We start from the raw sequence: 13,608 nt of genomic DNA on the forward strand, positions 1-13,608 counted from the left end.
AGTCTGCAGACCGAGGAAAACTTGAATATGTAAACACGTTCTAGCGTCACGACTGGCCAGCGCTGAGACGGGCCTCGGGGGAGGGGGAACCTGCGGGGCCCCGCGGTGGCGCGAGCGAGACAGCGGGCCGATTCTACACTCGTCGCTCTCCCTCGCACCCACGCGGGGCGCCCCGAGAGTGCGAGAGAGATGGCGACTGAATTCGGAATCAGCGTGCAGGCGAGCGTTGATAAGGAGAAAAGGCGAGTCGAGGCTCTTCTCCTCGGCGAGGTCTCGGTGTGCTGCCCGATGGCTGTAACGGCGAGTCACTGGATGTGCCGAAAGACCGGTGGAGGCGGTCAAAACCCCGAACGCGTTTTGAGCTCCAGAGTCGCTAAATGGGACATGGGACTCGAGCTGAACGTGTGACCCCCATCAATGGATTGCTCTCCGAACGAGGGGGTCACACGTTCGGTTCAAGTACCATTCAACGACCCCGGAGCTCAAAACGCGTCCGGGGTTTTGACCGCTGCCACCGGTCTTCTGCCCCAGTGTGAGCAAGGACGGGAGTACACGGGGCCGCCCCTGACAAGTCGGCGACCCGCCGTGGCGTGACCATACCGCTGAGCGCCGCCGAGCCAAGCGCGAGCCGAGCGCCCCGCCCCATTATTACGAGCGTAGTGTCTGTCAGCTGGGCGGCCTGCCTGGCCTGCCTGGCCTGCGCGCCGAGCGGCCGCGGCCCGAGCGTGGCGGTGGCGGGGCGTAGCGCCCGCTCAGCGTAAGAGCGTAGTCCGGTGTTGTGTTTTTCAAGCTTGCGAGGAATCCGCGGCACCGGCGATACCCCGCGCGCCGGGGCGACGGCGGCTGCCGCGGGGGCACGACGACGGCACCGCCGCGCGGGGTATCGTCAGCCCGAGAGAATCAGAGGCGTCGTTTTTCGTCGCTCTGTCTCTCTCGCGCCGTCACGGAGAGCGTCATGAGTGCGACAAAGACAGACCGACCAAACGACTCTCCCGAACGGCTCGGCAGCCGCGCTAGCCGCGCGAGCCGCGAGCCCATTGCCGATTGGCAGGGCCTGCAGACTGATTCCGAGAGTCGTTTTCGCCGCTCTGTCTCTCTCGCACCAACGCGGAGCGTCCCGTGAGTGCGAGAGAGACAGAGCGACGCAAACGACTCTCGCAATGAGCCCGCTGGCAGAGCCACGTGTGGGCTAAGTGCTGCTTGCTCGGCCTGCTCTAGGGCTCCGCCCGCGCTAGTGCGGTCGGCCGATAACGCCAACCAACGCAGCCGCCGTGCCTGTCCGCGCAGTGCGACCTGCAGAAGGAAGGGCTCTAGCTCTGGCTAGGCCCTGGCCCTTCTAGGAGCCGAGCCGCTAAACGGGGCGGGCCGGGCCGGCCGCTGTGCAGGCAGGGAGCCGGCACGCCGACAGTAAGCGCAAGCTCCGCGGGGCAAGGCGGCAAGGTTGCGCGGGAACAGGGACTGCGGACTTCAGGGAGCAGGGGCACGAGGTAAAGGCACAATGCCGTTACCGCACGCCTTGCAGGCCTTCCAGTGCAGCGGCTTGCAGTGCCCCAGCTGCCCGGCCGGGGGGCCGAGACTGCATAGCGTCCAGTTAGGTCCCTGTTGTGTCCCATCGGCCCCGAGGCGGCGTTGCACTGCGTTGCACTGCGTTGCACCGCGCTGCACCGCGCTGCACCGCGCTCCGCGGCCGACGGCTCGTTAGGCAGCCCCTCTGGTTGTTCAGGTGCGAGGCGCGGCGCGGCCAAGAGGAAATCGGGCCGGCTGGCTGGCTGGCTGGCGGATGTGGACGTGTGGACAGGGCAAAGGGCGCCGGGGAGGGCACCGAAACAAGGGGAGGGGGACGAAAATGTCTCGGAATCACGCGGCGTGAACGTGGCTGTCTCGTCTCGTCCTGCCGGGCGTAGCCGCGTCGCCTCGCCGGGCTGTGGTGCGGGTAGCGGTTCACCTTCATCAGCTGGTGCTTGGTGGCGGCGGGCGCGGGCGGGGCGGGGCGGGGCGGGGCGGGGCGGGGCCTCAAGTCGCGCGTCAGTTCGGCCGGCAAGTCTGGCTAAGGCAAAAGGCTTGCACCATCTGCAGCGCGGCGCGGCCGGGCGCGGCACGGCTCGACACGGCGCAGCCTCGGAGACGACGACGACGACGACGCCGACGAGGAGCGGCACGCCGAGCTATTTATTCGCTCAGCTATTCGCCGACGCACCGGTTTCGCCGATCTTCGCCGCGGCGAGTCGACACTGTCGACACGGACACCGCGGGGCGGGAAGGGGAGGGACGGGGCCGGATGAAAAACGCGAGCCAATAATCACTGAAGGCGTTGCGCCGTCCGCGGTGGCGGGTCGCCTCGCGCTTCTGCTGGCTTCTGCTTTCATCGCTGTCTCTCTCGCACCCTCACCGGACGCTCCGTGAGTGCGAGAGGGACGCTGGACCCGGAGCGCCGCCATCATCACCGTCACCGTCAACGACTGGGCGGTGCCGGAGCGCCAGGTGGGATGCCTACGTCCCGGGCGGCGGGCAAACGGGAGTAATAATGGCACAGTGGGCACAGTCTGCTCCACTCGCTGTCCGCTGCCGGGCAACACGCGCTTGGCCAGCAGGCCGGCAGGCCCAGCAGGCCGCGGGGCGGGCCGCGGGGGCATCCAAGGTACCAATGGACAGGCCGTGAATGCCGCGTGTCATGTCCGTCCGTCCGCCTGTCTGTCTGTCTGTCTGTCTGTCTGTCTGTCTGTCTGTCTGTCTGTCTGTCTGTCTGTCTGTCTGTCTGTCTGTCTGTCTGTCTGTCTGTCTGTCTGTCTGTCTGTCCGTCCGTCCGCCCGCCCGCCCGACGCGGGGCCAGGGCTGCCCGTGGGCGTCGGCGCGTTTTGTCGTCGCGGAGCTCGTCTCGTCAGAACTCGTCGCGCGTTCCGCGGCCCGTAAGTCTGGTTCCGAGCCGTCTCTCTCGCTCCCCCGCGGGACGCGCCATGAGTGCGACGGAGAGAGAAAGCCCCGTTCGGAATCGGGCCGCAGGCCCCGCAGGGGACGAGTGGAGGCGGCTTGGCCAGATTCACGGCGAGGTCGCCGCCGCGGCGGGAGAAGTGCAGCCAGTGCCTTCCCCGCACCGCTGCACCCTGGCTCCTCGCCCTGTCTCTCTCGCACTCGTGGGGCCGCCCCTAAGGGTGCGAGAGAGACAGAGCGACGAAACGATTCTTCGGAATAGCGCTGCAGTGCTACGAGCAGCGCCATGAGAAGCGGCAGCCAGGAGCCGCGTCTCGTCTTCCCTGCAGTCCTGCACACGACGCTAGACATCACTTTCGTCATCCCCCCCAGCCTTGCTGAGTGCGAACGCAGCGCGTGTGAAGTATAGCCAGCGGTGCGCGGAGAAAGAAGTGACACCGGTCTAGTCAAAATCAAATCCGGTTCACAAACAGACATATCCGGCAGCTATTCCCTCCGCGTACCGCTTGAAACCCTTGAAACAGGCCATCTATGTAAAGCAAGGCCTAGCACTGCCGGGCGAGCGCCGGGAGGGTAGGCCACCCATTCGACACCATCAGGGAAACCTGCATCGAAACTAAAACCAGAAAAAGAATGTTACGTGCCAAAATGGACATCCAAAAAAGTGATTATAGGTGCTGGGGAGTGCTCCAGCACAATATACCAAAGTTTGGGTCATTTTGAAATTTTGACCGAAAACGATAAAAACCCATGAGTCTTAGCTTATTTTCGACGAAAATGGTCGACCATCTCCGATTTGTCTGAAATTCATAGGGAACGTTGTTGTGTGTCTAAGAAATAGATGTCCGGTGCCCACTGGGCTTTGAGGCGTTCTATTTGTTGTGAAAATGAATTTTCCCGTGACGCTAGAGTTGAGCTCTAGCGCGGTGGAGAGGCTGAAGAGGATGGCTTGCCAACCCTTACGGCGCAGGCTCAAATGATTCCAGCGTCCACCTCTAAGGGCCGAAACAGTGGTCTGGTCCTTTGGCAAGACTCAATGTCGGTGCCGCTCGTTGCAGAGGGCGTTGAGGGCCCCGGGCAGCTCACGTGGCGCAAGGCCCGTCGCTGCGGGAAGGGCCTGGCGCGGCGTGGTCCTGGTGGCCGCCGTGCACAAATGCGGGCTGCGGTGTGCGACGAGCGTGGACATGGCCGTGCTCTGATAAGGCCGGACAAGACCCAGCCACCTTGACCTTGCACTGCCTAGAACGGCCTTGAACCAGCGAGATGCCGCCACACTCGGTCCGGACTCGGCTGACGCGTCCATGAGGTACCCTTACCCTTCCCTCCCCTCTGACTGGCCTTCCGAGCTCAGGAGTGAACGAGGTGTTTCAGAGACGGTTCTTTTTCTGTGTCCAGGCGGCAGCAGCCTGGGACTGCGCGGGCCTCCGTGACCGGGGAGGCCCCGCCCGCCCCGGCCCCCAAGGGGCCCACCGTCACCATCGTCACCGACCAGGCCGGCTGCGGCTTCCTAGCGGTCCCTCCTTGGCGGATGATTTTCGGGACCACTCCACTGGGGCCGGGGCTGAGAGCGCCGAGGCCCTGCTGGTGGATCAGTCTGGCCAACGCAGACAGGGCCTTCTTGGCGTGCGAACTGTCGAAACCACCCCCGCAGCCTGAACCCCCGCACAGTGATACTGAGATTGACTGAATGGTGGGAACTCAGTGAATTAGGCAGCACAAAGTACAGTAAAACGGGTTAATTTTATTTACCCGAAACTAATTCTAATATATACAGAGTTTATCAATTGATGCAAAGTTCATAAGTCAGACATTACAAAATTTACAAGTCCAAACACGGATGTATGCTGTGTTACATTGAAACATGGGAAAAAAAAAGGAAATAAAAAGGAAAGGAAGTGTTACTCTTGCTTCTTCTTATCTCCTGTTTCCTTTTCTTCTTCACTTTCATCTTCACTACTACTGCTGACACTGGTGTCACTGTCTCCTTGTTCACCTTGCCCATCCTCATTTTCATCATCCTTAGGAGAGCCTTCTGAGTCGTTGGACATTTCCTGCAGCTTTTGCTTCCAAAGTTTAGCATTGGCGAGCAATTTGAGGTTGGGTTTGGCAGATTCATCCTCAGGGAATATGTAATCAAAGAATTCTTCCCAGCCTTCTTCGGTCTGAAAAAAAAAAAGAATGAAAGTAAGGTAAGACTTACACATTGAGTCGAATCCCTTCCTTGAATAAAATATAATCTTGCTCCCACTCCTCTCTTTCTTTGACATGTTAAAGCAACGTACCCCATCCTCTGCTTGAACACGTTGTCTCCTCTTGATACGACGAGGCATACGCTGTTTGACTTTCTCTAATGAGGCCTCATCTCCATGTGTCTCCTCAAAAGTGCGCCACGCTTCAAGCAAAAGCACTCGCTCTTCCTTGTCAGTAACACTACGCAGAGAAGTGTTTGCCCTTTCATAAACTCTTCTTGCAAGGGAGACAGCCATTGCAGCTCGGTCAGCAGCCTCTTCAGAGTTTTCTTCTTCGTCATCTTGGGATTCGGCACAAGACATCTCAAACTGGGCGTAACTCATCCAAACCTGCGTAAACAAAAAATGGACGTTTTGTTACCACAGTCCCAAATCCTTCGGTTTCCAAAAAAATCGGTTTATAGTATCACCAAATACCTTGACATGCAATGTTCTCTCCAAAAGACGTTCATAAAGGCCTCGAGCTTTGTCAAATTCGCCCAGTCCAGTCTCAAAGTCAATGTATGCCTTCCAGAGAAGCTCAGGCATGTCTAAACGAGGTTGAGAAACAGCTAATTCATATATGGCTCGAGCTCGATCCATATCTCCTAACAGCATTTCTAATTCTGCAAACTATAGAAAAAGATTATTATTAAAAAAATAAAGAGACAAAATAAAAATTACAATCACAAAAATGTTATTCTTTACCCTCATCCATGTAATACAATTTTCAGAGCCAAACTCCAAAAATTTCTCATATAATGTACGACACCGGTCAAATTCTCTGAGTTGAATCTCCAAGTCTATATAACCACGGAATAATTTATCCTTAGGGCACATTCCTAGAGCCATACCCTGTAACCAAAAGCAAACATTGTAGTTCTTGCGGAACACAACTTTAAGTCAGAAATAACTGCAAAGAACTCACCAGGGATTTCCTAGCTGCAGAGAGGTTTTTACACCTTATTTCAAAATGGGCATACAGGAGCCACACCTTGGTGAATGTAAATATCTTATGAGGAATGAGTTGAATACATGCTCTATAAACTTGCCTGGTCCTTTCTTCATCTGCTGCAGTGAGTTCTTCCCACAGAGCATAATTTATCCACAAATAGATGTACCTTCTCCAAAATTGCTTTTCCTAAAAAACAAAAACATGGTAAATAAAAAAATTTGTTGTGGTTCTTTGACAACAGATTAAATTTACTAAAGAAGGAAAGGAAACTCACTTTTGTTGGAGGTACATTGGCAATGGCTCTTTCATACGTTTCTCTGATTTGGTCTGGATTGCCTTCCGATTCTACTAATCTGAGGTAATCAAACCAAGCATCATAGTTGTTGGGATTGGCTTTCACTTCCTAAATTGATGAAAAGATATTATAGCTTACAATTAAATTTGAACTCTACTAATAAAATGCATTCCAACAAAATAAATCACCACTAACCTCTTCATATTGAAACTTGCGCTTGCTGACAATAACGTCTTCAATGCCAGTTCTATCACCATACTTTTTCTCATGAATGGTGTAATTTTTGTACAGTTCTTGAGCATACTCTTTTGGAATATTATCCAGAGCATACTTGTAAATTACTCTCGCTCTGTCATGCTCTCTTTGACCTTCCTCAAATTTAGCAAAAGCAATAAATAGCTTTTCATCTAAGGTTTCCTCTCCAAAGAATTCTACAGCTCTTTCATACACTTTCCTAGCACCACTGATAAAACCATTATTCTCTTCAAACCTGTGTCCACCAAACTGTGTGTTAGTTACTGTTTTACATATTAAATCAAGCAAATCTTCAACCAGTCATGGCATAGGAAAGATTTAAATGAACTTACCGAGCAAACTTTATCCAATTTTTGACATCTGGATGAACATACACAAATTTTTCATAAATTTTACGGGCTCTGTCAATCTCTTTATACCTCATTTCAAACTTGATGTATGTCAACCAGGCTTGTTCATCAGGTTCCCACTCCATCCAACGATCAAATACCTGTCGGGCTCCTGTAGATAAGAAGGTTTGTTGTATCAGATCATTAGACAATTCTAGAAATGCCATTGACAGGTAATGCAATTTCTGGACAAATAGTTACAGAAACAAAGGATAAGAAAGGTTTACCTGCAATGTTGCCCAACATTTCTTCCATGTAGGTGTACTTGTACCAAAATTGATTGGCTCTTGGTAATATGGTGACTGCCCGATCCCATAAATTACGAGCATGGTTGACTTGTCTGGCTCGCATTTCCAGTTCTGTGTACTTAAGCCAAAGTGTAATATTGCGATGATCAACATCCAATGCTCTCTCATAAATAGACCGGGCTCTGAAATGAAGTGGAAAAAAATCATTGAGATATTCTTCAAATATAAACAACCATTGCTTCCACATGAAGTGCATATTATTATTATTATACCTGGGAACCTCTTTTTGACTTTCCTCCCATTGGGCATATTTGATCCAATTGGTAATAACGCTGCGATTTTTCCTGATGCCATCTTCAAAAGCTCTGCGCTTTCTGTGTTGGTAATCTGCAAGTTCCTCTGGATCAGAGATCTTTTGCTTAGGAGGCTGGAAAGAAAATTGTAGACATACGATTAAGGATGAAACTTAGAGCTGCAAAATTTTATTAAAAAATGCAGAGCAGAATAATTTCTTTTACTTACCGGGGGAAGGATTTCAAGATCACGTTCCTTGGCTTCTCGCAGGAGCTGCTCAGCAGTAATTTGGATCTCTGCCGGAGCCTTATTCTTCACCTGAGGGCACATACATAAATGTCAAAATCCAAGAACACAAACAATGTCAAGGAGTTATTTACATTAAAAGATGTGCCACTAGAAAGACTTTTAAGGTGGATAAATAGATGAGCACACAGTCGATGCAGATGTCATGCCCCGTTACTCTTGAAATTTGGTAATAGTTGATAAACAGAGATGGATAAAAATGGTGAAATAAATTTTAATTTGATTTTAATTTAAAAGGAGAAAATAGGAAGCCTTCTCCTACCAAATATAATATGATGGGTTTGGTAGTGAGACGCTTAACCTAACTTACCTTCGCCACTTTGGGCATTTTCTGTGGTCGCTCCATCGTGATGGCCGAGGCTTCAAATTACAAAACGGACGTCCGAACCGTGTGATCAGATGAACTTCACAGAATCAAAAATACAATATGGGAAATAGGAGTAACTATCAAACAAAATAAAATACCGCCACTCAACGTTTGTTGGTTGTGGTTCCCGTACCCCTTTCCTTTCCTCTCCTCCTCCCCCTTCCCCTTTCTGAACAGAAATGTTTTCATACTCGCTTTCTTAATGATGAGAAATCGTTGGGCATAAACAAATGTCAAGCCTAAAGCGTCTGCTGGGTCTGCTTTGTGATGCTGAGAAGTGCGAATGCAAAACGTTGTTTGGACTGAGTTTAACTTAAAATTCAATCAGATGAGGACTTAAACCGCCACCTCGTACTCAAAATGAACTTGAAAATTCTTTGATTTGTGGGGTGGTGTCAATTATGACGGTCTACTGGGATCATGCACCGTTTCTTGTGTGGGAGGTTGATGCTGTTTTTGATAGGAGTAGTTGGTTTGCTCCAGCTCATCCACATCATCCTCCTGAATCGCTTAGAATCTCGCCAGCGCAAGAATAATCATGTCCCGCAACCAGCATATGGACAATTGCCCAAATACAGCCCTGCTGGCGACCAGGTAATAACGACTAGTTCGCATTGCTGATTGTTTCGTTAAACTCTTTTTTTGCAGTCATTACATATGTATATGAACTATACAGGTCGAAGAAGAATTGTCAGCCTTTGCGGCATTTATTGAAAGAAATTGGGTTTTGGACACCAGTGGCGAATATCACATAAGTTTGTTGCAGCCCTACGAAAGAGACTCTAGAAGTCACTTACAAGACATTACTCTTGTCACTCAATGTTCACAAGATCACTTGCCTTCTCTCATTCGGCTGGCACATCAGTGGAAGGTACCCATAATTATAAGACTCCCTAGGTGTGTACTGGAATTTTCTTGACCACAGTGTTATGTTTATGTGTATTATTCTTGTTCCAGGGGCCCTTGTCTGTTGCAGTGTTTGCAAGATCAGGGCATGAATGGTCCACACTTCTAGAACTGGCAAAATTACATTTGTCAGAGGAGTTTCTTAAAAACTATGTAACATTTTCATTTGTGTGGCCAGTTAGTGCTGCTGGTGGACTACCCTCCAAACCAGCCAGTATTCCTCAACAGAATGCTTCGGAGAGCAATTACAACCATATTGATGCTTACCCTAACAACCTGTTAAGAAATACTGCTCGCAGAGCAGCTGTAACAGATTTTGTATTAGTGATTGACGTTGATATGGTGCCAAGTCAAGGACTCAGAGAGGTAAATAATCATACTTTTACTTTAAGCCTGGCGAATATATTTTTTCTTATCATTTCTCTGGGCTTAGGATTTTCTGCACCTTGCGACCCACAACAGTTGGTTTCAAAAGAATCTTACTTTAGACAAGACTGTTTTTGTGATACCTGCTTTTGAAGGCAACATTATTCCTCAAACAAAGGTGGAACTCATTCGTGCTGTTGAGGCTGGAAATGTTCGTCCCTTTTATGCACAACTTTGTTGGAAGTGCCATGTAAGACTTCTATTCATTCAGGGTTTATTTTCCCATTGTAGCTTATATTGAGTCACTCATTAATATGTTCTGTCTTCTCAGGCACATACAGATTATGAAACCTGGCTTCATCAACCAGTGCACAAAAAGTTAGCACCAACATACGATGTACTGTGGAAAGACCCATGGGAGCCATTTTACATATCCCTGAACTCTGTGCCTTTTTATGATGAGCGCTTCAAGCAGTATGGATTCAACCGCATCAGCCAGGTAAAATATCACCAAATTTTATTTTTGAATTTTGAAAGGTTTGGTGTTGATGGGATCATGGTATCATTTTAGGTGTGTGAACTTCACGTGGCAGGCTTTAAGTTCACAGTGCTAAACAAAGCCTTTGTAGTCCACAATGGCTTCAAAACCAAAGACTCATTTCACCCAGGAAAGGAAGATGAACTTGAACTAAATCGAAGACTCTACAGGCAGTTTAAGACAGAGCTGAAAAGCAAATACTCCGAGTCTTCAAGACGCTGCTATTAGCTACCGTAGTATTTAAGTTTCATTCAAAAAATCATGCTGTTCATCTTTTACAATCTATCATTATTGTTTCATTACTATTGCTTAATATTTTTTCTAGAAATAGGCAATTTTTCAAACAGAACTCAATGAATGATTACACAGTGGTGATAAATGTCTTCCATAGAGTATAAACCTGTAGGTTTAAGAAGAAATCAGAAACAAACTTCTAGTCAAAATAAAGCTTTAATACGAAAAGCAATGCCATGTAATACACAGGAATTCTTTATACACCATTTTTTTCCCCAATAAAAGTGATCCATTATTTTATGCCTCTTTAGTGTTTACTTATTTCAATAGTTCTGCCGGAACACTGTCCCTGAGAGGGAAGCTGTCCTGGGTGCCGAGCTTCTCCACGGAGAGCGTGGCGTACCCCATTGCCCGACGCACCTGCTCCGGGAGTTCGAGATGCGGCCTGGCCGCCAAGAAGTACGCCAGCGCGCCCAGGAAGGCGTCTCCCGCTCCCTGGAACGGACGGAAGCCAAATGACAAACAGACAGCCGAGTCGCGTAGCAAGCCAGACGCCCGCCAATTCGAGGATAGGCTCTCCCGCGCAGCATTGACGCTCCGAGGGTTGCCTACCCTCCATTTGGCGGGCGCCCACCGCCCACCACGCGCACAGTTGTTTTTCTTTTTTGGGTGTTTTGTATTTCTTGCGGATCATGTTTTCCACACATTGACGTAGAGCTTTTCTTTTATAAACCGCGGAAACACTGTCCACCCATACGCACCGTCGTGTCCACGGCCTTGGTGGGGCTGGCGGGGATGTGGCGGGGCGCCGCGAGGCGGCTGGGGTCCGCGACGACGGCGCCGTGAGCGCCCAGGGTGAGGATCACCACGCGGCACCCCTTCTGCAGCAGGGCCTCCGCGGCCTTCCCCGCCGCCGCGACCAGCGCGCCCGGGCCTTCCCCAGCGGACAAGGACAGCCCCGTCAACGCCTCCGCCTGGAAGGGAAGGGTAAGGGGACGTTGTTGATCCGTTACTGCAGACTGATTCCGAGAGGCTTTTTCGTCGCTCTGTCTCTCTCGCACCTATAGGAGACGTCCGGAGACCAGAGCTCTCCATTTTGGCCTCCTGCGACCGACCGCTGCCGACCGCCAGGCGGTCGGAGTGTCCCATGCCCCGACCGCCTGGCGGTCGGACGCTGCTCAGTGGCGACCGACCGGGGCCGGTCTAGTAGCCGACCGGGCGGTCGCAGCCCGACCGCCTACCAAGCGGCCGGCTCTAGCTCTCTGGCAACGCCACGCCACGCTGCGCCACGCTGCGCCGGGATGCGCCGGAGCCGGAGCGAGTGGACTGGCCAGCAAGCGGGCGGGCAGGCGGTCGGACGCCGACCGGCGCGGTCAGCGCAGTCGGTCACAGGAGGCCGAAATGGAGAGCTCTGCCGGAGACGTCCCATGGGTGCGAGAGAGACAGAGCGACGAAAAGGACTCTCGGAATGAGTGTGCACTGGAGAACGACACTTCACGACGACCCCCAAGCCCCAAGCCCCTACCTCGGTTTCGTTGACACAGAAAATGTCGGACAGCTTGAAGACTTCGGGGTCAGGGTCGGCCACGGCCGGGGCGGCGTTCACAATGGAGATGCCTGTGCCAGACAGCCAGGGCCGGGCGGGCCGGCAGTGTGTCAGTGTGCTAGCGAAAGTGAAGCCCGGCTGGCAGCGAGGCAGCGAAAGGACCGCCGCGGGGATACCCCTCGCGCCAGAGACTCCGGCACGGGGTACGCGCCGAACGCGCCGGTTAAATGACCTCCGGCGATACCCCGCGCGCGGACGGTCCAGTGCGGCTTGCGCTGGAATCTAGAATGAACCGACCTTTCCCCGCCGCCCGTCTCAGACGCAGGGCCTCCAGGGTGGTGCCGACGGGGGTCTCGAACTGGAACAGGGCCACGTCGGCCTCCTCGACGCGCTGCCGGGCTGCCTGCACGTCGGCCGCGCTCAGGCACGTGTTGGCCCCCGGGACGATAACGATGGTGTTGTCACCTGGCGAGGCAGGTAACCACTGGGTGAGAAATACAGCAAAACGGCACGCGGAGGCGGGAGTCGAACCCGGGGCGCCGCGCTTACCAGTCTCGGCCACAGAAATCTGCGCCACGCCGCTGTGCTGCTGGGGCGTGACCTTGACGAACTCGGTGTCGATGTTGCTCTTCCGCAGGTTGGCGAGGTAGTCGGCGCCGAAGGTGTCATCGCCGACCTACAAACACAGCGCCCGTAACGCCACTTGTCTGGAAATTCCGCCGAGAAGGCCAACAAGTGAAGGCGGCATTACCCTGGCCACGAGGGTGGCCTGGACGTCCTCCCCGCCGATGCGCGCCGCGGCCACGCACTGGTTGGCGCCCTTGCCGCCGAAGCCGATGCTGAACTTGTCCCCGGTGAGAGTCTCCCCGCATTTCGGCAGGCGCTTGGAGTAGCTGCAACGACAACACGCTGCTCCAGTACATCACACAGTGGCCCCGCGGCTCCACGGCCCGCAATGCCGGCCGTGTATACTCCATTCTCCAGATTCTGCAGCGGGTTATGTCTCTTCGGGCCATGTACGGCCAGCGGCATGCCTCTTCGCTATAACTCAAATAATCTGCTTCCCTTGCCTCGCTGACGCAACGCCAGCAATACTTAAGAATGGATGGCTTCTACTGCGCAGTTCGACGTTGCGAACGTTCGGGGAATGCTAAGGAAAGCGGGCCGCCAGCGGGACTACCCCGCGCTCCGGAGTGGAGGGGGTATCGCCGCGAGTCCCGGGCCGGGGCGACGGAGACGGCACGCCTCAAGCACTTCATGTCAACGTCCGCCGTCGCAATGAGCGGGCAGATAAAAGCACCCAAGTTTTTGACCCATCGCGAAGCAGATAAGGAAATAACCTGACATTCGACTTGAAAATGAACAGCGTGCCAAAGGGCGTGGGAGAAATACTTCTCAAACACAATATTCAACACTGACCAGTTCAAGTCGATCATGCAGGAACCGACGACGACAATCTTTGCCACCATTCTAGGGCCTCCTCTCACTCCAGCCGAGGGATAATCTTGTCGAAAAGTTGAGGTTATGTCACTGCGCCGCGCGGACCATAACAAGGAGCCTCGAGGAGGGGGTAGGCACACACTGCTGCCACTCTCGCGCTGCGGAAGAGTGGCATCCTCGCCGGCGAATCGTTCGGCCGCGTTTGGCGAAGCGGTAGCTAATCAAATGAGGCGGCAGGCATTCGAACCGTCGCGATGATCCCTTGCGGAACCACATCGCACTTCCCAGAGGCATTGTCGTATCGAAAACGGCT

General features: G+C 52.9%; 3 protein-coding genes across 3 annotated transcripts; 1 reads left to right on the forward strand and 2 right to left on the reverse strand.

Annotated features, from left to right (window-relative positions):
- Positions 1-4,649: 4,649 nt before the first annotated feature.
- Positions 4,650-8,425, reverse strand: LOC117640441 (protein crooked neck). Its single transcript, XM_034376946.1, has 12 exons — positions 8,209-8,425; positions 7,821-7,910; positions 7,571-7,725; positions 7,278-7,480; positions 6,994-7,162; positions 6,602-6,896; positions 6,386-6,514; positions 6,085-6,297; positions 5,865-6,011; positions 5,595-5,789; positions 5,211-5,507; positions 4,650-5,090 (listed from the first exon to the last, which is right to left on the reverse strand). The coding sequence occupies exons 1-12, from the start codon at positions 8,242-8,244 to the stop codon at positions 4,827-4,829; spliced, it is 2,193 nt and encodes a 730-aa protein (XP_034232837.1). The 5' UTR covers positions 8,245-8,425; the 3' UTR covers positions 4,650-4,826.
- Positions 8,426-8,476: 51 nt separating this feature from the next.
- On the forward strand, positions 8,477-10,615 carry LOC117640450 (beta-1,4-glucuronyltransferase 1-like). Its single transcript, XM_034376956.1, has 6 exons — positions 8,477-8,859; positions 8,942-9,136; positions 9,223-9,537; positions 9,605-9,787; positions 9,869-10,036; positions 10,109-10,615. The coding sequence occupies exons 1-6, from the start codon at positions 8,686-8,688 to the stop codon at positions 10,301-10,303; spliced, it is 1,230 nt and encodes a 409-aa protein (XP_034232847.1). The 5' UTR covers positions 8,477-8,685; the 3' UTR covers positions 10,304-10,615.
- On the reverse strand, positions 10,507-13,482 carry LOC117640459 (ribokinase). The gene is made up of 7 exons (XM_034376967.1): positions 13,275-13,482; positions 12,607-12,748; positions 12,405-12,531; positions 12,153-12,320; positions 11,835-11,926; positions 11,071-11,283; positions 10,507-10,804 (listed from the first exon to the last, which is right to left on the reverse strand). The coding sequence occupies exons 1-7, from the start codon at positions 13,322-13,324 to the stop codon at positions 10,628-10,630; spliced, it is 969 nt and encodes a 322-aa protein (XP_034232858.1). The 5' UTR covers positions 13,325-13,482; the 3' UTR covers positions 10,507-10,627.
- Between the last annotated feature and the right edge of the window lie 126 nt (positions 13,483-13,608).

The sequence above is a fragment of the Thrips palmi genome, unplaced genomic scaffold (genome assembly GCF_012932325.1).
Source record: "Thrips palmi isolate BJ-2018 unplaced genomic scaffold, TpBJ-2018v1 HiC_scaffold_1, whole genome shotgun sequence".
Lineage (NCBI taxonomy): Eukaryota > Metazoa > Arthropoda > Insecta > Thysanoptera > Thripidae > Thrips > Thrips palmi.

Coding starts and splice junctions, on each gene's coding strand:
- LOC117640441 (XM_034376946.1), bottom strand. CDS start 8,244: ATGGAGCGACCACAGAAAATGCCCAAAGTGGCGAAG. Junction 6,515..6,601: donor GCAAGTTTCAATATGAAGAG/GTTAGTGGTGAT, acceptor TCATCAATTTAG/GAAGTGAAAGCCAATCCCAA. Junction 5,790..5,864: donor ATTGTATTACATGGATGAGG/GTAAAGAATAAC, acceptor CTTTTTCTATAG/TTTGCAGAATTAGAAATGCT.
- LOC117640450 (XM_034376956.1), top strand. CDS start 8,686: ATGCACCGTTTCTTGTGTGGGAGGTTGATGCTGTTTTTGATAGGAGTA. Junction 8,860..8,941: donor ACAGCCCTGCTGGCGACCAG/GTAATAACGACT, acceptor TGAACTATACAG/GTCGAAGAAGAATTGTCAGC. Junction 9,538..9,604: donor CAAGTCAAGGACTCAGAGAG/GTAAATAATCAT, acceptor CTCTGGGCTTAG/GATTTTCTGCACCTTGCGAC.
- LOC117640459 (XM_034376967.1), bottom strand. CDS start 13,324: ATGGTGGCAAAGATTGTCGTCGTCGGTTCCTGCATGATCGACTTGAAC. Junction 12,749..13,274: donor TGCATGATCGACTTGAACTG/GTCAGTGTTGAA, acceptor TTGTCGTTGCAG/CTACTCCAAGCGCCTGCCGA. Junction 12,321..12,404: donor GATTTCTGTGGCCGAGACTG/GTAAGCGCGGCG, acceptor CTGCCTCGCCAG/GTGACAACACCATCGTTATC.